General features: G+C 36.9%; 2 protein-coding genes across 9 annotated transcripts; both read left to right on the top strand.

The window, feature by feature from the left end:
* The first annotated feature begins 1,176 nt into the window (after window positions 1–1,176).
* matcap2 (microtubule associated tyrosine carboxypeptidase 2) lies at window positions 1,177–20,371 on the top strand. Of its 6 annotated transcripts, none has more exons than XR_015516738.1 (9): window positions 1,177–1,352; window positions 1,729–2,031; window positions 4,035–4,696; window positions 7,326–7,469; window positions 11,445–11,577; window positions 15,614–15,919; window positions 16,836–16,933; window positions 18,691–18,904; window positions 20,033–20,371. XR_015516738.1 is itself a non-coding variant. In XM_087295684.1 (8 exons), exons 2-8 carry the CDS (start codon window positions 2,028–2,030, stop codon window positions 18,847–18,849), a joined length of 1,506 nt encoding a protein of 501 aa, XP_087151810.1. In that variant the 5' UTR covers window positions 1,177–1,352; window positions 1,729–2,027; the 3' UTR covers window positions 18,850–19,850. The 6 variants fall into 6 exon arrangements, 3 of the variants coding, with proteins under 3 accessions (XP_087151810.1, XP_087151809.1, XP_087151808.1); XR_015516737.1 differs by having other exon boundaries at window positions 1,729–2,250; XR_015516736.1 differs by lacking the exon at window positions 1,729–2,031.
* An 891-nt stretch (window positions 20,372–21,262) lies between these two features.
* Window positions 21,263–26,157, top strand: pimr92 (Pim proto-oncogene, serine/threonine kinase, related 92). 3 transcript variants are annotated; one of them, XM_087295738.1, is made up of 8 exons: window positions 21,263–21,396; window positions 23,878–24,142; window positions 24,442–24,536; window positions 24,621–24,671; window positions 24,752–25,127; window positions 25,247–25,423; window positions 25,642–25,730; window positions 25,883–26,157. In XM_087295738.1, exons 2-8 carry the CDS (start codon window positions 23,893–23,895, stop codon window positions 25,892–25,894), a joined length of 1,050 nt encoding a protein of 349 aa, XP_087151864.1. In that variant the 5' UTR covers window positions 21,263–21,396; window positions 23,878–23,892; the 3' UTR covers window positions 25,895–26,157. The 3 variants fall into 3 exon arrangements, with proteins under 3 accessions (XP_087151864.1, XP_087151865.1, XP_087151866.1); XM_087295739.1 differs by lacking the exons at window positions 25,642–25,730; window positions 25,883–26,157 and having other exon boundaries at window positions 21,274–21,396; window positions 25,247–25,520; XM_087295740.1 differs by lacking the exons at window positions 21,263–21,396; window positions 23,878–24,142 and having other exon boundaries at window positions 24,293–24,536.
* Window positions 26,158–27,980: the final 1,823 nt, after the last annotated feature.

Raw genomic sequence — 27,980 nt, 5'->3', positions numbered from 1 at the left:
ATATTTTATTTTAGAATATTATTATTACATTACATTATTATAATAATGTAATATTTTAGTATGTATTAAATATTTTTTAATTATGTAAGATGTATTTGTTTGACCCTTACAATACAAAATATGATAGAAAGCTATGTAATATATAGTTTATAGTTTAATGTATAGTATAATTTATACTTCTAGATATTTATTGATGGACTCCAGATTTCCTGGGCTCTAAGTGGCCGCTTACCTCGCTTATTGGGTTTATCCTGTCTATCACTTCAGTAAAACAATACTTCATAGCGAGAAAAACTAATTCAACACCGAAGCCTTTTTTTATTGCATAACAAAAACAAAAGAATGCAAAAAAAAGAAGAAGAGGAATACAATGCCCACATTTGTTTTTTTACATCAAAGGACCACATCAATAGAGAATAATATAAATAAAATAACAGGAGAAATATAAATAAAAAAAAAAAATACATTATGAAGACAATGATTAAAATAAATGTTTATTTAATGGTTTATCATTGGTCCATTTTTGTTTGTGTATATGGTACTTCCCATATATAGTCATTAAATTACTGAACACATTTTGCTCCAAAGTTTTATTATTATTACTGCATTTTAAAAATGTTTGCACAAGAAAACAATTTTTTTCAATTTTAAACATAATATCAAGATCAAAACAAAATATTTGGGTATATGAGCATTCAAAAAACAGGTGTTTTATCGATTCCTCAATAAAAAGTGCACGCAAACTCAATGTCTCTAAAAACAAACTACTACTTGATTCACTGGATAAATTAAAAGAACTAGTTTATATGTCACTTCTTTAACTTTATTGATGAGACAGTATTTACTAGGTAACGTTAAACGTTCCAAACTTTTTTAAGACATAAGGAATTCCAAAAAGGTTTGCATTTGGGCAACAATGTGGTTCTGCATAACTTTTTAATGTAAAAGTTATTAAACTAACGTTAACTGTCTATAACTTTCTCACCAGTGATACTTAACTGATTAGTATGTAAAATATTGGATTCAGAAGACATATTACCAGATAAGAGCTGAACAAGTCCACAAATACTATCGCAAACTGAAGCCTTTTCCAAACGGAACTGACGTTTTGGAGAGTGACGTTGACACCGCACCATAGCAACGCGCTTGCTTGCTTATGCTCTTGCTTCGGCGTTCAGACCGAAGCAGTTGTGAGGAGAGGACAAACGCGCACTGATATTACAAGACGAGATTTGCATACTACAGCATTATTTTGCGCTAGACGTAAACAAATATTGTAAACATATTTTATTTACGTGTGAAAAGTTGAGATTGCACAAGCGATATGATGCTCGAGTCGATTGACGTGACAGGTGAGTAACTTGCTATTATATAGTAACTTAATTGGTCGTGTACAGCTTTTGCTGCTGTTATAAGTGAATCGTTCTTAATGTGATGAATGGGTAACGTTAGACATAAATACATACAGTACCTCTTTTTGGAGACTGTAAGGTGCTTAATTAAATTGTGGCTTTTAAGTTATCTTGCAGAGAAACCTATGTCAACTTAAGGTTCTCATAAAGACATTAAAATAATAGTTTTAATTGCTAAAAATAGTTCTAAGTAAATTTTGTAAAGCTCTGAAATTAAATATGTTTAAATATACAATTCATTTGTATTAATGCCACATCAATTAATGAATTCCTAATAATGTAAATCATACAGACAGATTTATGTGCTTCTATCTAGTTTGTCTCTCCGGTGCTGAGACTGGTCCTTCTACTTCAATGCACCTGTCGGAGTTGTTCTCTGTGATGAGGAGCACGGGATTGTTTCACAGCGGCACGTGGACTTGTGTTGCCATTGTGTGCCACACACTTGCCTGACATAACAGGACAGTTTATATGTATCCTTAGTCTGTTCTCCTTGGATGATGTAGATATATTTATAAAATCAGATGTCTGTATCCTAAGGGACACGTGGATTATGAAAGACTGCTGGATGGTTAAATGCAGAACATGATTGTTCAGCAGTATCTGTCATTCTGAATGGGTAAGACTATTTGTTTTGCTGTCTAATAGGATTAGCCTGCTCAGTGAAGGGAACTTACAAGACAGTGAAAGAGCTGCTTGCAACGTGATTGATATCACTGTTCTGTTCGGATCTGGTTCTCGTCTTTTGTTGGAGTGGAGGTTAAGTGGGCGAAGGAGATTTTGTTTCCAAGGAAATGGGGACGCAAGACTGAACTGACGACGGCAGTGATGATCTCAGGTTTTAAACCTACTGTATTTCCTTTACTTGAAATTCCACCTGAGCTTTCTATGATCTGTATTAATGTAGGACTACATTTATGGGTGCTTCGGTTTCCCCCACAAGTTTAAAAATGTGGTATAGATGAATTGGTTTGGCTAAATTATGCGCATTATATGTGTGTGAATGAGAGTGTATGGCTGTTTCTCAGTGATGGGTTGCAGCTGGGAGGGCATCCACTGCATAAAACATATGTTGAATAAGTTGTGGCGACCCCAGATTAATAAAGCGACTAGGCTGAAAAGAATATAAATAATGAATGAATGAATGAATGAACAAACCTCATCTGGTCTTGGATTTGGTTAAATGCGATGGTTTTCTGCATTTGCCATTAACTAGAATGCGACCGCTTTCTGGACTTGGTATTAACTCAGATATGATCATCTTTTGGTTTTTAGATAGTACTTGGACACAACACATTTTCTGGTCTGGCCTGATTTAACCATTACTGTCTTCTAGATTTAGTCTTAACTCAAATACGAGTCTCTTCAACATTTTGTTTTAATTTGATAATGACCCTCTTCTAATCTCGGGTGCAACTATTTCTTGACTGAGACTTGACCTTTATCTGGACTTAATATTATTTTAGAAAATAATCTCTTCTCTGGTGAAGCAGTGGCGCAGTAGGTAGTGCTGTCGCCTCACAGCAAGAAGGTTGCTGGGTCACTGGTTCGAGCCTTGGCACAGTTGATGTTTCTGTGTGGAGTTTGTATGGGTTTCCTTTGGGTGCTCTGGTTTGGTGGAAGAGTTCATTCCGCTGTGGCAACCCCGGATTAATAAACGGACTAAGCCGAAAAGAAAATAAATGAATGAATCTCTTCTCTTTTCAAACTTGACTCAGATACAACCATCTTGTTTTGGACTTAACTCAAACATTGCCCTTTTCTGGTTTCGGTCTGACCTTGGTATTTTCTGCATATGGTCTTGACTGGAACCTGACCGTTTGGTATTAATTTGGATGCAACCTTCTTCTGGTTTTGGACACATGACCTTCTTCTGGAATCTGTCTTGACATGGGATTATCTTGGACTACACTCTTTTAGTCTAAGACTTGATTGTTTTAGCCTTTTCCTGGACTCAGTTTTGACTAAAACTTGAAACTAAAACCACGAAGAGAGGGTGGGACATAGAGTAGCTCTGCATAAAATGAAAAGCAAATAAGAAATATCACGAAGGGGGTGGGACATGTCAGATCTTAGAAAGCATTCGGTCAAGATTTGATTAGAAACTGAAGAATGAGGTAACATGAAAAAAAATCATTGATCCATTTAGGCAGAAGTGACAAACTGCACGCTTTGGATGTTTATATCACATTTTGTATCTTAGAAACACAATTTATTCACTGTTTTGGAGCACACCAGCTTGCAGATTCCCCTAAAACTGACACTCCTGCAAATAACATCTAAAAAATTTCATTTTAATTTCACAAAAATGTTACCTTCAACTAAATTTGTTTTGGACACAACCCACTTTGGTATCTCAGACGTGACCCTCCTCTGGTCTTGATCTGAAATTGATATTTGCTCTGGATAAGACTTTTCTCTGGTCTTAATCTTGACTATGACATGACTCTTCTCTGGCCTGAGATGGTTAAGATTAAGACCAGTGGAAAGTCTCATCCAAAGCAAAATACTTTGTAAATATATTATTGATATTTCCCTCATTTGTAATTTGCTTTCAAGAAATGCATCTATTCAATAAATAAGAATAAATGTAATGTGCAACTTTTTACAATTTTTTTTCAGAAAATCTTCGATGGCCAGAGATGGAAACTTCTAAGAGTTGCGTCTTAAGCCCCATGGAAAAGCCTGTAAGCCCTAGTCAGTTGCATCTGGAGCACATATCCTCAGGCATACTGAAAGATCTGTTTAACAATGCCACTAACAGCTACAACACACTGCTGCAGAAAGAGTCAGATGCTCAGGAGAACCCTAAACACTCCACAGGCCCCAAAAGAGTCTCTACAGCAACTCATCGTGAAAGACACTTGCCGTCCCTAGCTCCTCTCTCCATGAGTGGCCTGGCCTTTGGTTGCAGAGACACTAGGCATGCTCAGTCTGTGTTCTCCTGTTTCTCCACCAGCAATTCCAAGCAAACAAATAGCATCACCGTGCTTGGCAGTTCCATCCGTCTGTCCCCCTGCCCCATTTCCAAGCCCAAAAACAGCTGCCCAGCTAGAACAAAACTCCCACAGCTGCCCAGAGCGCTATCTACTGCTCGTGATGGAGAGAACTCACTCAAGAAGCTGTGCATCCTCACTGCTATTAAACCATTCAATGTGGAGAAGGAAAAGGCCAGGTTTTTCAAATCAGACTTTAAAAACAACCCTCAGTTTGAGTACAGCAATCCTCTGCCTCCACAGGTACTAGCAAAGTATAATAATGCTTCGGATCGCTTTCTTACACAGGTGAGTGGCCATAACCTCCTCGTATTAAAGGGGTGGTCTATTACGATATCATATTTTTAACTTTAGTTGATGTGTAATGTAGCTGGGTGAACATAAACAACATCTCTGAATGTAAGACGCTCAACATTCAATGAAAAGGGAGAGATTGGCTTTTACATAGCCTACAGCGAACAGGGAGTATAAAAAAATACATCTGGGCCAGTGAGATCACAAATGCTTTACCATGCGCATACACACTGCGCAGCAACGGGTTGTGACCAGAGGCACTGCAATGTTTCGGCAGAGAAAGCTGAAATGCCATTCAAACACTGCTATTTCCACAGAGCTTGTTCTGTTTCTGTATTCGGGCTTCCAAAGGACACAACATAAACAGAGAAGTGCTTAAAATTTAATTTTAATTATGTTCCAGAGAATTATAATAAAGATATAGCTTTAGTATTTGACCAAGGACAGCTTCCAGAATCTCTCCCAGTTCAGTGTTGGAATTGGCTTAATACTCCTCAAAGAAGGAGCAGCTCCAACCATAATAGAAGAAGCTGTAGATTGTGAGCCACAACCTGTAAGTTTTTTATTTGTTAAAATTGATCTATTACATGCATAGTGTATAGAGTCAACGGTATGTTGTAGCAAGGACAAAAACAAGGATGTAAACAATGGGAAATGCTGTTTGGCACCATCAACAATTTATCTACAAATTTATATTTATCCGTCAAATCGCTGTACACAGCCACTATCTTCACCAGCGCTCCAGTGTCTCTCCATGCGGCCGCTTTCCTTGTGTTCTACATCTCAAATAACAAACTCGAAAAAGATATGTGAACATTTCATATTACTTACACATGCTTATAACCCAAATATATGAACAAAAACTTGTCAGATTTTATTTTTGAGTATTAGCGTGATGTTCAGCGGTGTCCTCTGTCTCATTTTATATCTAATTCAGGCACATGATACGGCTGACAGCTATTCTGACTTACACAGTGCAAAATCACGTGCTTGTAGAGGCTTGATGATTTTCCTGGTGACATGGAGTCAATCCATGAATCACAGCACTTTGTTTTACCTTTAAGTACTTTGTTTTACTCTGACCAATAGCATTCATCAATATTTAATTAAAGTCACAACAATCTAAAAATAAGAGTGCTAAAACTGATATCACACAAACACTGGTATGTTGTCATGTTTTATTGAACACAACATGTAAACATTCACACTGCTAGGTGGAAAAAGTATGTGAACCTTTGGGTTTAATAACTGGTTGACCCTGCATTGGCAGCAATAACTGCACAAGGGTCAAGAGGGATTTCGAACCATTCCTATTAATAAAACAGTTTCAGTTCAGCAATATGCTTGGGATGTCTGGTGTGAATCGCTCTTTTGACCAATAGAAAGCAGATTGGCATGAAAATTAGGAATATTGACTTTGATGCTTACCATTTGTGTTTACATGTTAGTACTAGGTGTCACGATGACACTGTGGATAGCACGATCGGCTCACAGCTAGAAGGTTGCTGGTTTGAGGCCTGGCTGGGTCAGTTGGCATATCTGTGTGGAATTTACATGTTCTCCTCGTGTTCGCGTGGGTTTCCTCCGGGTGCTCCGGTTTCCCCTACAGTCCAAAGACATGCGCTATAGGTGAATTATATAAATTAAATTGGCTGTAGTGTATGAGTGTAAATGAGAGTGAATGTTTCCCAGAGAGGGTTGCAGCTGGAAGGGCATCTGTTGCATAAAACATATGCTGGATAAATTCATTTCAACAAAGTTTCTTTGTTTGTAATTCTTACAAATGTACTATAATATTTAAAAATAGGTCATTAAATAAGATTAATTAACTCCTGAAAGGTAACTTTCTGGCTTTTGTTCATTACTATCAACATGGATTTAGTAAGAAACAGGTGTATTACTTTTACAGGCTTGAAATACAGCTTCTGAAAATGAATATGATACTACCACTATTAGTGTTTCTACTGCGTGTCGCCTACAACACATTCAGACCAATAAACATTTTTGAAGGCTAAAGAGTTCATTTATTCAGTTTAATTCAGTTTCCTGCTAGCTATTAACAGAGCCCACCATCTCAAAACCAGGGGGCCATATAGCATTTTCTGCCTCTTCCGCCTCAGCTGGCTGCAAAAGCCAACAACAACAACTACATAAAAAATATACTTTACCAGGGAACTGAATAATGTCTATAAGTACACACCACTGTGTATAGTGGCTATATTAGAGGTTTGTATGGGTGAATGGAGTCATTTCAGACCATTACATTGATTATTTCAGAGTGCTGAGCTCATTGTGATTTCCCTTAGGCATATCCTGACAGATCACAAATTAGTTTTCATAAATCCACACTCAGCCTCAACTGTGGCCTAGTTATTTGCTGAGGTCTACATTCACACCACTACAATTGAGTGTTATATTGAGCTGTGCTTCATGTAAACATGGTTTACTTCATTTACACCATTGTTTCATCTCAAAGCGCAAACAGTATTGAGATGCATTAAGAAACTGTCAAAAGCGTCTCTGTCTCAAGAAGTCATCAAAAGTGGATAAGCTCAAAATATTTTAGACCCTTTTTTTTAAGTTGTAGCCTATTGGAAAGTCTAAATGTTTTCTGTTGTCTCAGGCTGTTCGGATCATGGAGTTGGCTTTGCAGAAATACGGCTCCTATGAGAAGTTTGAGCAAGCCACCGGAGGAAATCTCCTTACCAAGAGCCGCATCGGGTCCCATGTCAAAAAATACATGGAGAAGGAAGGATGCACAGGAGAGGTGAGAGAGTGAGATAATTAAAAACAGATGTTTTTTTTTTTTTTTTTTTTTGAAAATGTAAAAAATTGAGAAAATACAAAATACTATAAAAACAAAACACAAAGGGCCCTATCATACACTCGACTCAATAAGGCACCAGTCGTGTTTGACATGATTTGATGCTATTTTCAAACCAACACAACCCTTATCTTTCCATTTTGTGCCACATTGTTTAAATAGCAAATCCATTTGTGCCGCTTTGTAGACTTATGGGTGTTCTGGTAAAGAAAGAATTTTGTTAAGGCGCAATGCTGGTGCGTTGTTATTTTGAGGAACTAAAATAGACTGTGCATATGACCAGCTGACAGCTGAAGTCTAGCGCAGAGCGTGTTAGTTGTGCGGATTAAATGGTTACACCTTGCTTAATAGACACAGAATGTACAGTAATACGCAAATTTCTTTACAAATGAAAAAGAATTAAAGTGAAAGGATTAAAATATTACAAAAAAATATATTTTTAACATAAATATAAAACTTGTTTCAGTTTGATCATGACAATTTGCTTTTGTATAATGTTATTATTACTATTATTATTATTATTTATTATATGCATATTTATATTTGTTTTAATACAAACGAGCTTAGATTCATTCATCTTAGATTTATTCGTCTGGTTTTGGACCATATAGGTTGGGTGTTTGGATATAACTCAGTTTTTATGTTTTAATGTTATTATTGTTCATTTATTTGTTTACTGGAAATTAGAATTAAATTTAGCAATAGTTTTGAAACAAATCTTTGCTCTTAACAAACAAAATTAAATATGTAGGCTGATGAATGTCTTCAGTAGAGTGTGTACAACACCGTTTCCTTATCCACGAAAGTAAAGGAGTAAAGTAAAGAGAAAGTAAAGAGGCCGAATAGAGGAGGCTCGTTCTTTATCCTCGCACTGCAGATGGTCTGTTAAACTGTTTTCTTGCTAGTGAAGCATTCAGTTTTTCCTAGGAATGCACCGATATGGATTTTTTGGCCGATACCGATAACCGAAAATTCTTCAGACTTGGAGGCCGATAGCCGATATGTATAGGCCGATGTTTATAAATATTTCAAAATAATATATTTTTATACAGCAAACTTCATATAAGATTGAACTGCTCTTATGAACTAAATAGTCTGTACTCAAAGCAAAAAAGCTTTAACTTCAAAATTGCAAGGTGATTATAGACCTATATTCACAATTTCACATAAATCCGCATGCAAAAAATACATTACTTCCTCTCTTCATAGCAAATTAACATGCAACTTGACTGTTGCATAAAATTAATAAGGTTAAATAACAAAATAGGATTTAATCAACAAGCAAGTTAAATATATTTAAATAAGATGAAAATGAAAGCACTAAGGACTGAAACCAGCTCAAATGTTCTTGAATAAAACGTGTTACAGTGATGTACACATGTACAAATACGTCATGTCCGAAAAAGCCTTTATCAGAGGTGTTTTGACAGTTCAGAGCCACCGTACAAGCGAACAGCTAAATATATATAGTACGTTTAGAAAATGAGACAGATTCATCCTATTTGGCTTTTTAGATTATTTTGAACATGTAGCTGTTGCTTGTCAAACAGACAACACTTCTGCGCCTGTTCTTGCTGTCAATTGCTGGGAAAATGATCGATGAAAAGTTTATTTTAAACCGCTGAGAGTTTCACTTAACTGTAGAGGCAAAGTTGCCATCAGAGTCAGATTTTCATACAAAACCTGCATTGAGCTGACTTTATGGCTAACAGAGCTGAATATAAAGACAGAATGAGCCGCTGGTCGAGAGCCTCTATGACTGGATTCACCTCTCCCCCGTGCTACAGTGTGTGTGTGCGGTAACAGCTCGCGCGCTCGTCATAATCAATATGAATATTCCGATCAAACTGAATACATCTTACATCAACAACATGACAAGCAACGCATTGATAATAACAAATAATCAGATTACAAACAACTGTTATGTTTACACATGTTGTAAAATGTGCGGGTCCAGCTGCAGTTTGGGGTGTGTGTGTGTGAAGCGAAGAGGGAGAGAGAGAGAGGAGCGGTTTTTGGGCAATGAGACTATTTTAGGTGACTGATTTGTTGTACCACACGGAAAGTAATAAAAATTTTGGACCAAGCTACATGTGTCCTCGTTCATTCATGCAACTAAAAGAGAAGGCAATTCACCACGAAACTAATATTATTCGGCCCTGGAGTAATAAATTAAGATCCCCTGCTATCTCTACACAACAAAGAGACGGAGCAGGAAAGGTTTACACATGTAAGGTTTTTCCTGAGGCGATTTAAAGCAAAATACACTATGACACTCAATCAAACACATGTACAATGATAAGGAACATGGCTACTTACTGACTTATTAACGTACAGCAATACCACATGAATAAATGACAGACTTTGAAGGAATAAACAGTGTGGGAGAGATCCATTATAGTGCACTGGGCAAGTCTGAACAAGTTCCACCTACGCGGCACGCAGGTCTGTACAATTATGTAATTTATCGGCTTAAAGATATGGGCCTAATTTAGACATCGGATCGATAACGATAATCTTAAAAGAGCATTTATCGGCCGATAACGATATGGCCGCCGATATATCGTGCATCCCTAGTTTTTCCACTTACAAAGTCCACAATATGAATAGCAAATACACCATGGTGTGACGCAACTGACTCTTAAAGGGAATGTGACATGAGACTCTGATTGGTTTAATGCACGTTATTCTCAAAAAACACAGCTATAACTGTTTGACGATGTGCTGTGGTGCAAAGCGTATTTTTCCATCCTTAAAATAGCAAAAATGGATTCGGACACTACTTTAAAGCGTGTCGCATACCGGATGCGTCGCTCAGCATCGGTATACGGCACGCACATGACAGTTGGAAGTATCGCACACCAGATGCACACATTTGCATGGTATTTAGGATGAAACTATTCAGATGGCGCTCTGTGGCGCGACAGAAATATGAACAGTGTCCTGAGTCATGGCTGGGCATTGTGGACAGCCACCGACTTGCGGCGCCAGCGTGACGTGTTAAAGGGGGTCTGGCGTGTGACCCCCTTTAATGCTTTTGCACCATGTGCTTTAAACTCTGTGCCTAGATCGTAAAATAGAGCACAAATTATAAATATGGCTCTTAAGTTGACAATGGCTGCATTTATTTGATTAAAAAACAGTACGGTTGTGGAATATTATTGTAATTTTAAATAACTATGTTCTAATTGTATATATTCGAAAATGTATTTATTTCTCTTAACCAAATTTTCAGCATCATTACCCCAATCCCACAAATGTTTCTACTTACTGATGTGTTTGATTTGGTTCTTAAGATACATTTCTTTATCTTTTTAATACTTAAAATTTTTGCAGCATGATAATGAATATTATGATAATGTAAATATATGCTAGTGTTATTTTAGTAACACTAAAAAAAAGGTATAATTCTTTATTAATATTTTATTTACCTAATTACTTTTTATGTATATGGTTTGTTTGTTTGTTAGTCTGTTTGTATTGCAATTGGTAGATTTTGGTATATTTTAAGTTAAATGGTTAGTTAACCCACGCATAAAAATTTGGAAACTATTGACATCTCTCAAGTGGTTCCAAAGCTTTATGAATTTATTTGCTCTGTTGAAAAAAAAAAAATTTTAAAGAAAGCTGATAACCTGCAACCACTGACGTCCACAGTAGGAAAACAAATACTATGGAAGTCAATGGTCACAGGCTTCCAGTTTTCTTCGGAATATCTTTTTGTTTAAGAGAAAAACAACAACAACAAAATAAATAACTTGATTTTTATTTTTGGGTGAACAAACCCTGTAAGGCATCTGTGCTGATTAAAATTTACCTTTGCTTCCTAGTGCAAATGTCCAATTTTTTGAACGTTAAATTTAAGGTGTTTTCTTTTTATCTTGACAACTTTGTAAATGTAGAAATTTCTCTCTGCAGATTGTGGTTCATCTTACTGATGACCTGCTGTCCAGAGCGTCAATGACTGTGGTGAATGGCAGACCTACTCTCACCATTAACATCTCTACTGCCAGAGAGCAATGGCTGGAGGGGATGCTAAGGCATGAAATCGGTGTGTTCGTCTTATTCTCTGCGTTATTTGAGTCTCATATTAAGTAACTGAATAGAATAAACTCTTGTTTTGTAGTTCAGATCGTGTCTCGGACACCCCAATCAAAATCAGTCATCCGTGTTCCAGCAGCTTGTGTTCCTGTTGTCAGAGACTGTTAAATCCTGTGCATATCAAAGCTCAGTGTCATGACCACAGTAATTACACTCCCTCACTGTGTGTTCTCAATCTATTCACTTTCTCTATTTGCGACTGAAAAGCATCATTTATACTGTTGTTGTAAAGAAATGTACAAAACTCACAAGACTCTTATATAAAGAACTGAGTTTTGTGCTTATGTTCCATCGACTTCATAGTATTTGCTTTCCCTTGTCAGGAAGTCAAAGGTTACAGGTTTTCAGCTTTTTTCAACATATCTTCATTTATGTTCAACAGACGAAAAAAACGAATAAAGATTTAGAACCAATCGAGGGTGAGTAAACAATGAATAAAAAACATTTTTGCTTTTCAGTTAACTATTCCTTTAAACAATGAATAAAATATCATTGGATGTGTACTTGCACTTAAAGGGTTAGTTCACTCAAACCTAAAATTCTTTCCTTAGTTACTCAACCTCATGTCATTCTAATCCCCTTAGACCTGAGATGATCATCTTTGAAACTCAAATTAAGATATTTTAGATGAAATCCAAGAGCTCTCTCGTCCTTCATAGAAAACAACAGTCCTTGATGTTGAAACACTTAATACACACACTCAAAAAAAATTTTTTTTGTTCTCATTCAAAATATTTATATAAAATGAGCTGAAACAACACAATTTCTGAGATTTCATTGGGAAATTATTTTTTTATGTTCAATCCACACAGTGTTGTTAACTTAATCAATTTGTGTTGGTACAACATAAATAAATTGTGTGGAACCCTGCATTTTTTACAGTACAGATACACCATATTGAACATGTATTAAACACATAGACATCACCTTTGTAGATGGACACTATAAACTGTATTACTGCAGTTTAACTATGTTTATATACTGTCCACCCTATACACTACTCCTTAACTTTTCTGATTTTGACTGTAATGTAATAATATGCACCTTTTGTAAAGCTGCTTTGGAACGATAATTATTAAGTATTATTAAGATAATTAAAGGTGCTTTATTTATGTTTTGACTCTTCTAAAGCATATTTTGCAGATATTTAAAAAAAACATGCCAAGTGAACATTCTTGTTCTTCTGAAGAACAATGGTAAAGTCAGATATTGAAAATGTCTGTTATGTGCCGAAACGCTGTCTTTGTTTTGGTTCTTTTAATCTGCCCATTGCCAGTTTTGCCAATTATATATTAGCAGCCCAGGTTTTCTTGGTGGAAAACCCCTTATTTCATTTATTCAGTCATGAAGGCCTTAAAAAATGCGAACTCTAGTGGACAGTAGCAGACCCCGAAATGAGACACAGATTCAGAGTTCCACAAGAGGTTATTAATTTGCAAATAATACACCGTAAATATTATGAATGTAAAAATTAGGTGAGCAGCTTACATTGTAACTGTGTGTCCTAACAACATGCTACATGATAAGATTTGCAGTGATAAGCAGATGGGCTGTTTGCACCAGATGCAACACGACAGAAATTGAAATACAGCCATTCAGAAGTACAGAATATGTTCTCACTCTAACCACGAAATAGTCAGGTTTTTAATCTATTCAATACATATTAAACCTCTCTAACATTATTAAATGTAGATGCTGAGTCACTGATATGTGTTGGTGTGCATTAATTAACAGTTCTAAAGTTCAGTTTTATAGGGTTTTTATTTTATTTTCAAGATCTGAGGTGAACTATCTGCCGCTGCTATCAGTGTAGTAGTGGCAATAAATGCTATGTAAAGTGGCATTCAAACTCACATTGTTAGTATTTAACACTGAATAAAGCACATGAGGTTTACCTGAGGTGATCATGGTCATTTTTAATGTTGTTTACTTGTGAGAAATTTAAGTTGTTTCTAATTCAAGGTGTTGGTTACAACAATAACTACTTTTAATATGGAAAATGGGCTGCATGGTGGCTCAGTGGGTAGCAAAATCTCCTCACAGCAAGAAGGTTGCTGGTTCGAGCCCCGGTTGGCATTTCTGTGTGGAATTTGCATGTTCTCCCTGTGTTTGCGTGGGTTTCCTCCGGGTGCTCCGGTTTCCCCCAAAAACATGTGGTATAGGTGAATTGGGGAGGCTAAATTGTCCGTGATTTCAACAGTAAAAAAACTGTAAAAATGCTACAATCAAAATACCCATCCTGGTTAACACTATGTTTCCTTAATATGTACGGCTAATAACCGTAAATTGACTTTCCCAGAATTCCATGCATGGCACATAACTTTTTGTGCTTTTTGTTGACATTACTATGGATCTTTTTAGTTGTTTCCCCATTAGTTATGTGCATTAGAGGTAAATGTTACATCTAATGTTGATAAACAATGTTTGTGATGAGCATTGGTTTATTACAAAAGAAGTATAAATGTTGGTAACTCAAACTACAGACATATTACATGTATAAATGACTGAATTACGGTAGTTTACCGTAAAAATGAGAAATTGCTTTTACGGTTTGTACAGTATTTTTGACGGTAAAAAACTGGCAACCATAGCTGCCGTTTTTTACTGTAAATTTTTCAGATTTATTTTTTTATGTGTTTGAATGAGTGTTTATGGATGTTTCCCAGTGATGGGTTGCAGCATAAAACATATGCTGGATAAGTTGGTGGTTCATTCTGCGACCCCAGGGACTAAGCCTAAAAGAAAATTAATGAACAAATGAATGAATATGAAAAGTATTCCTTCTATCGTGTGCTATTGTAGAGGTCTGCATTCCCGCGGGCGCCGCAGGACCCAACCAGATTTCTGCGGCGCGGGAATAAATTTCCGAATAAATCGCGGGAGCGGTCGGTAACGGGTTTAATTTGGGGCGGGAGCGGGCTGTCTAGCAATATCGCGGATATTGCTATGCGAATGAGAGAGAGAGAGAGAGAGAGAGAGAGAGAGAGAGAGAGCAAGCTTTGCCTGTGTGTGTGCTTGGTGCTTGTGTGTGTATGTTAGTGCGCGCGCAAATGAGAGAGAAAGCTTTCCCAGATAGCAAAATACACTCGGGCCAGTTCCGGCTAGATTCTCGCCTGCCAGAGACTTACCACTCAGCCCGGCTCCTGCTCCGGCTGCTTGTGGACTCACTGCCCGATTCCGGCCCGAATCGATCGGGCCAGCTGCGGCGACCGTAAGCGAGCCGACGCTGCCGCATCCGCGCCGGAATCGGCCAGAGAGTAATGTGCGCTGCGGCCCGGAGCTGGCGCGACTCAGTATTTATATACCTTTATATAAAACCTTTTGGTATTACATTGGTACTTGATACATGGTATTACAAGCCTTTGAGTTGATATAACAGCAAACGCCTGTGTGTCTGCTAGGTGCTTGTGTGTGCGTATGAGAGAGAGAGATTTGTCTGTGTGTGTGCTTAGTGCTGTGTGTGTGTGTGTTTATACAGACAGCTTGGCTGTCTGGACTGTATAGCTGGGGGATTTTCAGTTTTGTTCTCCCCCGCTCTTTAGCGGGATCGGGCGCGGCGGCCAGAAAACGGGGCAGGTCGGGCAGCGGGACAATAAATTCTTAATACAAGCTGGAGCGGTCGGGTTCGAGCTAAAACCTGGCGGGTGCAGGCAGGAGCGGGATTCAAAATTTAGTCCCGCGCAGATCTCTATGCTATTGCTTTTATTTAGAACACAATTTAAATCAGCCTTTAGGCTTGAGACTCGCTCTTGTTGGTCGCCAATCTGGCAACCTGCACTTGCGTTTGTTTTGATCCAGGAATGCAATACTTAGTTCAACCACTGAGTCAAACGTACATACTGCAGCTTTATGTGCTAGACAAATAAACTTGAATTTACTTGAATGTTCTATGGCCAGAAAAAAAAATTGTCAATAGATTCCATGTGATTTCAGTTTGGCCTGATTTGATTGGTAAAGTAAACCAGTCTTCATCTTCTTTGGCTCAGGTACGCACTATTTCCGTGGCATCAACAACAGTCGTCAGCCGTGGAGCAGCATTGCCGGCAGGAAGAAACACGGTCTGCGGCCCATCAACCCCACTGAGGAGGGTCTGGCTAGCATCCACAGCGTTCTCTTCCGCAAGGACCCTATCCTGTGGCGTGCAGCCCTGCTCTACTACACCGTCTATCAAGCTAGCCACATGTCCTTTTCACAGCTGTTTCACGACCTGCGTCGATTCGTCCACGACCCCAACACACGATGGGACTACTGCGTCAGAGCCAAACGAGGACAGACGGACACCACACTGCCAGGTAAACAAGAACAAGTACACAAGTCTTCGACACATATGGGGTTCATTTATGAAACTCAATCAGAACTATTCTTTGTGCAGATAATTTGTAAAGCTATTGTGATGTAAATGTTTGGTAAAGGTGCACCTGCTTCCTACTATGTGTAAAAGATTTTTTTAATTTTTTTTGGCAAACTGCTTGCACTGAATTTTTATGCACTAACATAATAATATTACAAGTTTGTTTGGTCTTTTTTTAAGCTGAGAGTTGATAACTGTTTAACTATGGGTAAAACAGAATACTCATCAATACAGTTGTCCAATCAGTGGATGAAGGTTGGGACAAATATTAATTTAAATAAAAATTATCATTCTGTACTTTTACAACCACTGAACAGAAAAAAAGTAAATATTACTGGTAACTGCATTTTAATATCCAGTGTTATTCCTCAAGATGAGATAAAAAATAATACGTTACTGCAACAAATTCCAAAAAATAGCAATCAAAGTGTTAGCTGGAAAAAAACAAACATATTTAGTAGAGCCCCTGGGATTTTGAAGCTGGCTAAATGTGTTTTGGTGGACACTTGCTAATTCAATATTTACTATTAGTTATATGGCCTCGTCTTTTTGCATTAATGTAACAAACTGGAGAAAGAAAGACGTCCAGAATATAACACTCCAGAACTTGTAACTTGCACAGGCAAGTTATAATTTATAAGTGAGCATTATGCTAATTGTAAATGAAACTAATGCTAATTGTGTAACATAAACACTAAAGTATAAATTCATATGTTTACGAAGCATTTGTGAATCTGGAGGAATTTTCAGGAAGGTCTGTTTTACATGCAGATTACCCCGAATGTATTACTCTATTTATGAATGTATGATGAATGAGACCCAATGCATTTTTTTAAAACAGACTGTTTGTTATTCAGGCTGTTTCTGTAAGGACCAGGTTTATTTAGATGGCATCTTGAAGATTCTCAGACACCGAGAAAAGATTGACTTCCAGCTGCTCATGGCTTTGGGAAAGGTACGTTTAAAGTCAACATTGAAAATGGTCCTATAAAGGTTTAAATGGCAGTGTTAGGGTTAGAAAAACAAAACATTATTTTTACCCAAATCTTTCGCTCATACTATACTTTTAATCTACTTTAATGAATATTTAAAGATACATCATTAAAATGCTGTAAAAAACCTATGCACTTTTAAACACACTGACCAAATAAATAGGATTTTATATAATTACTACAGAGAATTGTCCCAAACATCAGAAATCTGTTTACAAATTCTGAAACTGCAGTTGTAAAAACACCATCTGTAAAAACAATCTTCACTCTATAACCCCCCGCCTTGCTCTAGCACAGGTGAGTCAAACTCAATTCCCAGAGGGCCGCATCCCTGCACAGTTTAGTTCCAACCCTAATTAAATACACCTGATTTAACTAATTGAGTTCTTCAGGCGTATTTGAAACCTACAGGTAAGTAAGTGTGTTGGAGCAGGGTTGGAACTAAACTGTGCAGGGGTGCGTCCTTCCAAGAATTGAGTTTGACATCCCTGTGCTAGAGCAACGCTCTAACACTTATGGCCCGTTTCCACTGTGAGGTACAGTACGATACGGTACAGGTCACCTTTATCAAGCTTGCGTTGATAAAGTCAGCAAGCTGCCAAAAGGGTGTGGTGGGCATGGTGTACGACAGAAAGTTTCAGACGTTTCTTTTTTTACTCGAGGAAATGTCCACAGTAAAGCCGTAAGGGTCGTTTACATGTCATATGAGAAGCACTTCTCACAAAAAAACAGATGCTTTATACACATAAATACTTGTGTATAAATGTTTATTACTAACCTTTCTCTAACATGATTTGATTATAACAGCAGATCAATGAAAGTGCCAAATAGCCTACTGTAAAGTTTGCAATTACATGAAATAAATAAATAAATGCAACATATATGAGCACATACAGACCCTTACAGTCTCTGATATGTTATCAATTACAGAAAAACTACACACAGCATATATTTAGTCCTTATTTGGGTTCAAAAACAACACGAAATATAGCCCACAGTCAGTGCAAACCTCTCATCTGTGTCTTTAATCTTCAGCAGCACATGTAACCTCTTGTTAAAAAGTAATTCCGTCATTCTGAGTTCTTAATAGTCCACAAGGCGATGATAATAGTTAAACATGGCAGTTTGTTGATGTTTTAGGTTACAGAAGCATCATTTGCTGCTTTTTTTTTCCAGCTTCTCCTTTTTTTCCTGCTTCACTCTCGCGTTTGTCTCTTTCTGACAGGATCTGATATTAGAACCCTTCAATGATCTTGAGCACATTATTAATATAAGCTCAAAAACCGCTCGCACTGTTAGACGGGCTCGTAAAACAACAACAGGACACAGCAGTTTGTTTGAGTTCAGGTCGACCATGGCTTGTTATTTTATGTATATATTATTATGGTGTAATGTCTTGGCAGCTCTACCTCCGCCTTTTGGTACCCTTAGTACCCTTTGCAAAGGGTGACCAAAAAGTGGTACAGAACGGTTTGGTTAGGTACGCCTTTTGACAGTGGAAACGGCCATAAAAGCGTACTGAACCGGACCGTACCGTACCATACCACTCAGTGGAAACAGACCATTAGTCTTCTGAGCACTATCGGTTCCTTTGTGTAATTAGCATGTGTTTTGTGTATTGGCTCTTCTTGTTGAGTCACTGAATGCCACATCAATTGTAAGTCACTTAGGACAAAAGTATCTGCTAAATGACAAAGATAATTGTATGTGTTTTGGGCAGGTGTCCTATGAGGATGTGGAGCGTCTGAAAGGTCTGGCTCTGATGGATCATGTGCGGATTCCTCACTTCCTACAGGACCAAGCGCATTACACGGAGCAGCTTCATAAAATCATGGAGGTCAACCAGTTAACTGATGCGGAGCTGAGCACACTCATCTGAACATGTGGCATTTGATCTTCTGTTCTTACATGTGAAACAGCTGCTTTGTAAATAGGTGAATTTCACAAACCTACCCAGGCCATGCAATACTTTACCAAGAATATGTTCAGATCACTTTTTTAAATATTTCCCCTCCAATTCTGTAACAAATTATTTTGTTACAAAATAAATTTGAATGCTGCAATGTAAAAATAACATTATATAAGCGTAAATTCAAAACGTGATTTTTATGTGTATAAAATGGGATCCTGGCATGTTTTTGTGAGTTTCACCCTGATGAGGACTGAAAAACAAAGAGATTTCTAGGATAAAGACTGGAATACATAGTCACACAGTGGCCTATAAAGCTGTATTTGTTTTTCTTTACTGAAAGTTATCATTTTGAGTATTTTTGCAGGACCTATCAGAGTCCTGTCAGAAGACACTCAGGACATGTGGATTCTCTTTTGAAAAGGGATTAAAATAAATGCCAAAATGACAGATTTTCATCAGTTACATGTTGCCAAACACTCATATGAACTACAAGTTCCTTAAGCCATTTATTTTCTCAATTTATTTTACTGTAAACTTTAACTTGCTTGTGTAGTATAGTTTTACATATTTTTGGCTGATTTTACAAAAATACTTTGATTTTGGTGCCAATATGTTAATTTGTTTAAGTGTATTTTATATAAGTCGACCATCATATTTGTTCAAAGTATAAATTGTATTAATAACATCTTGCTAGAACATGTTTACTACCTTGATTCTATTGTTGATGTGCAGTATCTGACCTTTGCTGTCTTCCCATATTTTTATATATATATATATATATATATATATATATATATATATATATATATATATATATATATATATATATATATATATATATATATATATATATATTGTTGTCTTTAGAAGTTGCCTGTAAAATACTTTACGGCCCTAGACAGTTTTCTTTTTTAAATGACCTTCCTACATTTAAAGGATTTAATAAATGCATGCCTTGCTTTTCCACATATCATGCTCAGATGTTCAATCCAAAGGTAGAACACTAGATCTTTAATGTAGGATGTGATTTTTCCATTGATTCTAAATGAAGTGTGATCATTGTTTTCAAGTGAGCAAGGATTCATCTTCATTCCCACAAAGCCCTTTCAAGCACACCGTACAGTGATCTTTTGACAAACTCTTTCCACAGGTGTCTGTTCTCACATGTCTCTGTAAGCAGATCCTGGAGTCACTTCAATCACCTGCTGACTGACACCTACATCAGGACGCACAGGACAAAAGCTTTACACACACATACACGCACCTCATTAATCCCTCTGAGTGCTTAGTTTTCACACTTCCTGTAATCTGTAGGATTAAGCTTGGATTTTTGTGTCATTAGGGAATTCATGCAGTGCAAATTACCTCAAAATGATATGAACAGTCACAGGTGAAGCACATATTGTCAATCTCTGGGTCTGTCGTCAGTCATGGTAAAAGTTAATGACACCTTTGGCAAATATGAGCAATAAAGGCTGTGAAAATGAAATTGTAGTATTTACTTTTTAGTTTTCATTTAAAAAGATGTAAAAATGGAACCTTTCATTCAAATAAAACAACTGAAAATATAAAGGAAATCTTATTATGAAATATTTTTTCTTTATACATATTGGTTAAAGTGATTGGATTGCTGGTCTCGGGAGAGGAGACTGAAATGGCCTCTGCAGTTATTTTGTGTTATTAACGCTATTTTGTGTCAGTGACACATTTTTTGTGTTCAGTTTTGGATCTTTGTCATTACTGAAAAGCCAATCATGGACTGTCATGAGACTTCTACAGGCAGTTGGGTTTTATTATTTTATGTTAGTTTTTAACTGGAGCTGTCATAGTGAGTCTGGCACAAAAATAATCCTATAACATCAAAGATTCACCAGTATATTTTACAGTGGACACGCGGTACCTTTTTGTGCAGCAAACCAATCTTGTGTGCTGGAAAAGCTTTTTAGTTTTCTCTGACTGTAGAACCAATCTTACTTGAAGGCCCAGTATCTGACAACCATCATGAACACTAACCCAAGGTGCTGTTTGATTTTCTTCTTTTTAACTTCAAAGACAAAGTTGTGCATATAGATAGGCAAAAGTACTGTGAAAAAAACTTTAATCTATTAACCAATTTGAATCAATTTTACTATAATGTACATAATTTTATAGCTAAGTTTCATAATTTCATGGTTTCTTTATTTATTTTAATACGTTTTTACAAATTCAAATCTTGAATTTATTATTAGTCAATAAAAATTTTATAATCCAACCCAATACACTTTTTGTGCAGTGTGTAAAACTCATGTCCATGGAAATTTGCAAAAAATAATAGAAACGGATCCTGCTGTTACCTAATTTTGCCAGCAGGAGGCAGTGGAGGAACCTCCCTTTAAAACTCGATTCAAATGAGAGAGTGAGGGTAAAAGGGTAAATCAGCAGGAATGTGATATTTCTATCAGAACAGTTTGGTCTGTCGGGATAAATCTTTTGAAGGTTCGTTTGTTGTGGAGGTGCGGCAAGCTTTACCCTGAGGTAAAAGTGACACATCTGAGAGGTCAAATATTTCATACACAAAACATTTTAAAGACATAAATACAAACAAACTATTTTAAACACTGCTTGGTGACTACAGCTGACAATGCTTGATTAAAAGTTTTGAATGAGCACGTGACACTATTCAGGCATTATTCATTTAGTAGTCATGATGAAATGTTTGCTATTTGAAATAAACACATTTTGTATTATTCTTGCAATCTTATCAAACCATGATCTTATTTAAAACTGTTAACATTAAATGAAATTAAATACATGACCAGCACTTGAGCATTACTTAGGGTCTGTCAGTAGTGATCGCCTGCCTGATTTTTGTCAAAAGGTAAAAGTTGTACAAAGTTTGATAGAGGTGGTCACCTCCCTCCTACTTGTCTTTGCAGGAAAAACCCAGAGTTATTGTAATAAGATGTGAGTGTTTCCAACAATAATAGAAAATAGTGATAGCTATATATATTTCATATATACACGTTACAGGATTAATATGAATTCATCTCTCGAACAAAGATGACACTAAATATAGTCTTATTGCTTAGAAATATAACATATCTTAGCAATTCCATGCAAATGTCAACCTTGCCATAAAAAAAGTTTTCACCAAAACCAGAACCTGTTTGTTTTTGTTTTTTCTTTGTTTGTTTTTTTGTCTACAGAACTTTAAAAATACTTAAAAAGTTCTCTTTTTCAAATAATTATATTTGATTTACCAAAGTCAAACAAGTGGCAATTCCACATCGATCACATCCATATCGACACTTTTTCCTTATAAATGCAAAAATATTACATAAAATAAAATCAATAATTTTTGTTCTATAGAGAGCCAACTCTTATCATTTTGATGATCATTATTTATTTTGGGTCTTGCAGTTTAATTCACAGAATTTCTACAAAGTATTTTCATTTAAAGTGCAAAACATGCTTATAAAACAAAATTTTTCTAATCCCATAACTCTGTGGTCAGTTGTTCTGGAAAATATAAACAGTTTAATACAGTGTTAAACAAATATTTTCTATGTGAATTTATGTTTTGAGTTTTTACTGCAAATGTCACATCCATAACACTGAAATTGCTCATATATAAATATAAACCTAACTTATTTTCAGCTAAAATCTGTATAATTAAGCTTAAAATTACTTTGTTTGATTTTGTTACTCTATAATAATGTTAGTCTTATTTTATGTTTTACGTCACACATACGTCACATGACTAAATGTAGGCCTAATAATGTTATTTTAAGTTTGTTCTGTTAGCAATTACAACATTTATCATAATTTTCTTCAATTTAAGCAAAATTATTTGAGATTATCTAATCTTAAAATGACAGTGTTTTATTTAGTTCCTGGACAATAATGTTTCAGAATCAGTTTAGTTGTTGTATTTACAAGTTTATTTCTTGTATTTATGTAGATATTTGTGGTGAAAATACTGTTCCTTATTATTGAAAAGTGAAAGATTAAAGATTATAGCTTGTATCTGCCTGTCTGTCTATTATATATCTAGTTTAGATAGCTTGTCCAATATGGGGTTGAGATTTTGAATGTAAACAAGTGTTCTGGAATGCGCTGTCATAGAAACAGAAGAACGCAGCATTAAAAGTAGAAGACAGTTCAGAATCTCCTCATTGCGTCTTCTCATTGCAGTTGGTAATAGTAGTGTTCCCAGTGAATTCTGTTATTATGGCATTGAAAAGAAAGCGTTGTTCTCAAGACACTCAAGTGTATGATTTCCATACTCGTACACCTCCAACATCCAGCGCCAATGTGGCTGAGAACCATTCACCCGTTGGTGTTGGTGAGGAGATTGAGATACAAGTGAGAAAGAAGAGGAGGTGGGAGAGTTTTGAAAAGCCGCTCTCCCTTTACGCTGAGGGTAAATCCAGTCACTGTTTGTCAATCTGACCATGTTTTGTGTTCACTAGATCTCTGTACATGTACATATAGGCCCAGACAGATTCTGTGGACATGTTTTGCTATTTCTGCTGAGAATTTTGTTTAAAAAGTCTGCAGATTTATGAGGAATGATTTTGAGAGTAAAGTAACTAAAAACCGAACACGTACAATAAAAAAATAACTTTTAACTTGTTTTAGGTTTCTAACACAAATCTAAGTAGAACCAATTGTTTGGTAATCAAAGATTCTCATATTTTATCCACTAAAAGAGAAATCTTTACAACAATCTGTATTGTACATAAATAATTTAAATAATTGCAGATTATTAATAATATCAATGAAATATAAAAATGGTATAAATATCAATATTCAATGGACTCAATAATGGGCATAAAATGTGTATGATTCCGATTTGTTGAGGGCAAATTATGAGCATTCACTATAAGAAACCCAATTCATGACTGTTTCTGATCTCTAAGATGAAGTGTGTCTTTACACTTTACATCAAAATACAAATCAATTTTATAAGCCATTATCATTATCATTAATGCATGTCTTACATCTCTAAATAAGGATGACAACCAGTGGATGACTTTTCTCTGTGGCCAAAAGAGAAAACGAAGTTGTCACAGCTCTCATGTGAACGATTTTCATCCTCATACACCTCCGATATCCATCACCAGCCTTCAGTCCTCTGATGTTGCAGAAGAAAATGAGAGAAAGAGGAGAAGGACTGACAGTCCTGAAAAGCTGCTCTCCTGTAAAGTCCAGAAGTCCAGCAGCAGCTCTAGTCAGGAGGACCAGACTTCTGTTCAGATCCACAAGAAGAGTTCTGAAGGTAAATCTAGTGGTCATTTGAGAATGTGTGGCCTTCTCTCATGATCCTCTTCAGTATGAAGTAGAGTACATTACATTAAGTTCTGTAAATATAAATATATTTTTTAAAAGCACTCTAAAAGTTTCAATCACTGTTTGCTGTATTTTGAAGTGTCCACCATATCAGTATTGTGCAGGTTCATTTTCACGATGTATTGAATTATTGAATATAGGCATATGTCTATTCCACCTCAAACATTACACACGTGTCTGTCAGTGCTTGACATTTCACATCAGCTGCAATTATTCATCTTTTAACAGGTGACATTCTGGACCGGTATGAACTCGGCAAGGAGATTGGAGAGGGAGGATTTGGCAGCGTCTATGAAGGGAAGCGCTTGGAGGATGGCCTTGAGGTGAACAATCCCTTTAACATATATTATGTTCACTTTTTAGTGCACTTGATGTGATTATAACAGAAGTGTTGTTTTGTTGAGCAGGTGGCAGTAAAAATTGCCAGAAAGCCATCGAACATGAAATACATCAACATCGTAAGTAGACTTAAACATGTAAAGGCACTGACAACAGTATATTTTGGGAAGCAACACCGCCTAACTAATCTTTCTTCTAGGCTGGTCATCCTGAGCCCCTTCCTTTAGAGATCGGCCTGTTGATACTGGCTCATAGAGGCGGCAAGGTTCCAGAGATCATTGAGCTGCTGGACTGGCAGGACCAGCAGGATCGTTACATCATGATCCTGGAACGACCTTCACCCTGTGTAGATCTGTTCGACTTCATAATGTCTCTCGGCTCCATCACTGAACGCCAGGCTCAAAAGATCATGGAGCAGGCAACAACGGCCGGTCTCATGTGCTGCAGACGTGGGGTATTTCACCGAGACATAAAGCTGGAGAACCTGCTGGTCAACACGGACACGCTTGAGGTCAAGCTAATTGACTTTGGCTGTGGAGCTCTTCTCCAGGAATCTGGCTATGACAGTTTCTGTGGTATGTATTAAACTTAACACCTGTAGTCTGTACTGTCAATTTGACCAATCATGTATTTTCATGTTACAGAGAAAACATGCTTTAGTGTTTCATGCTGAGACCAAATCTTGTTTCTTCAGGCACAAAGGAGTACTTCCCACCAGAGTACTACCTGGACGACGAATACCATGCAGAACCATCCACTGTATGGTCTTTAGGAGTTCTGTTATTCCTGCTGCTGTGTCAACGATTTCCTGAAGTCATGGACACGCAGAGGATCGATGATGGAAACTGGACTGAGCCTGGATTGTCAGAAGGTAAGACGTCATTCATCACATCATAGACGAGCAGTTGTAGTTTAAATCACACAAAATGATGGATTGAAACTAAGAGTTGGATATTGGATAATGGTGACAATGTTCTGATTCTAAAGGAGAGTAGAGTCAGATCTTATAGATGAATAAAATGACAGCAGATGTAAAGTTGAAGTTGATAATGTGTTTCTCTCACTTCTTCCCACCATCGTTCTGCACAGAATGCTGTGATTTGATTCAAGCTCTCCTGCAGGAAAACCCAATCCAGCGGATTCCTCTGGAAGAAATCCTTCTCCATCAATGGTTTAAGGTACTGAACTGTAGATCAGCTTCTAATGATTTGGAAAATAGATTCTCCTTTCATTTGAAAAAGGTTTTTTTTTTTATAGATTTTATGGTTTTTGTTTATTGTGATGAATCTGAATCAATAACCTTGATTTGGTGTGTGTCTGTATGTTTCAGGTCAAGGAATAAGAAATAAGGAATGTAGTGCAAATGGATGGGAAAGATTATTTGCACTACTGAGCACCACAGTTCCTGACGCTAAAAAAGTACAGATTCAACAGGAGAGCTTAATAAAAGACACAGCAGCAACAAAGAATCCTAAAAAAAGGCCAAAGCCGCAACAGAAGAACATGCCTCAAGACAAGATCCTGGAAAAGGCACAGAAGATCCTGAGAAAAGGGCACAGCCCCAACAAAGAAAACATTTGTAAATAAAAACATGAATAAAAAAGACTTTGTCGCACCAGTCCTGTTTTCATCAAAAATACATCAAACCAGCCAAGATGCCGAAAAAGCAGACAGCAGTGAATGAAACACTTAAACACATCATCAGTTGAACACTTAAACATCAGAACAACTAAACACATACACACTCTCACACACACTTATAAAATAATGTGACTGTAACTGAGCAAAGTTTTGGGAAATTGTGAACAAATTTAGTAATTAAAGCACAATGTAGAAAAAAGAGGGAAGAGGACTGTGCAGACACTCTCTCTCTCTCTCTCTCTCTCTCTCTCTCTCTCACACACACACACACACACACACACACACACACACACACACACACACACACACACACACACACACACACACACACACACACACAGAGGCTTGAACATATCTCTTTAAGAGGATATAGAATTAATTATGTTTATACTGTACAGACTGTATTTTTTATTCTTCTACAATAACTTAAGAGTCATTTTTCTCTCGGGCACCAAAAAAAAAAGTTTCTAAAAAGTCAAGGTCTACTGGTCTGACATTTCCACATCTATAAGATTGAATAAAAATTCAGACAGTATCAGTCAGAGGCCACTAGAGGACAGACACTAGCCATTCTGCTGGAAAAGCAAAGTGTTGAAATATGCATATGGCCTAAATGACCTTTAACCTTTGAACTGTTTTTCCTTAACAGTTCTCTCTCAACACAAAAATGAGGATTTTTTCCACACTGTTCTTAACCCTGGATTACCTAGTAAATTATAAGCAGTGTAAAAGAAAAAGCTAGATTTACCCAGGGCTAAGAATGACCCAGAGTTGACCTTTTCAAGTTTTAAAATCCAAGACACAATTAACAGATGTAAGACTGTGTCGCGGCACCAATGGGATTTAACTAAAATAAAGTTTACTGAAGATAGTTTGCAGTTTCATCAGCAGAAACCAGCTTCAACACTCACAAAGAATTTGCCAGTCATTCTGCTTACAACCTCAAAACATCAACAATCACACTCTTACGTAACGTCATTAACTGCCTCATACATATAGGCGTTATAACCTAATTAACTTAAGAAATAAACTAAGAAAATTTCTGTGTGTGTGTGTGTACAATTCTGAACGATATCTCAATATCTCAAGCATACAAGCATCAGACAGCTTCTAGGCTTTTCGCACACTTATCCCTCTACCGCATGGTGTTGCCATATGGCAACATGATATTTGTGTTAATTTCCCTGCCACTGTTTCTTTAAGACCAACATTGAATTGTTTTAGTTGGAAAGAGAAGACCTTAGTGTGGCCAATGATGTGCTTTGGTTAAGTCACTTGACATGCAGTGTTTTTCTGTGGCCACAGCAGAATGAACCGCCAACTTAACCAACATATGTTTTATACCGTGGATGCCCTTTCAGCTGCAACCCATCACTGGGAAACACCCATACACACTCACTCACACACATACACTATGGACAATTTAGTTTACCCAATTCACCTCTACCACACATGTTTTTAGACTGTGGGGGAAACCAGAACACCCAGAGGCAACCCAAGCCAACACAGGGAGAACATGCAAACTCTCCACAGAAATGCCAACTGACCCAGCCGGAGCTGGATTGTGCTACCCACTGCTAAAAAATGTAGTATATTAACATTGAAATATTTGTGTTTGCGTATATGAAGCCAAGTTTATTGAACTTGTTTGTTCATTGGGCAAGCTAGAATTGTCCGTAGTGTACAGTGTGTATCTGAATGAGTGTGTATGGGTGTTTCCTAATAATGGTTTGCAGCTGGAAATGCATCCGTTGTTTAAAACGTATGCTGGATAAGTTGGCGATTCA

The sequence above is a fragment of the Danio rerio genome, chromosome 19, assembly GCF_052040795.2.
Source record: "Danio rerio strain M-AB ecotype USA chromosome 19, GRCz13ab, whole genome shotgun sequence".
NCBI classification, from domain to species: Eukaryota; Metazoa; Chordata; class Actinopteri; order Cypriniformes; family Danionidae; genus Danio; species Danio rerio.
This window is presented reverse-complemented; position numbering and strand designations above follow the sequence as displayed.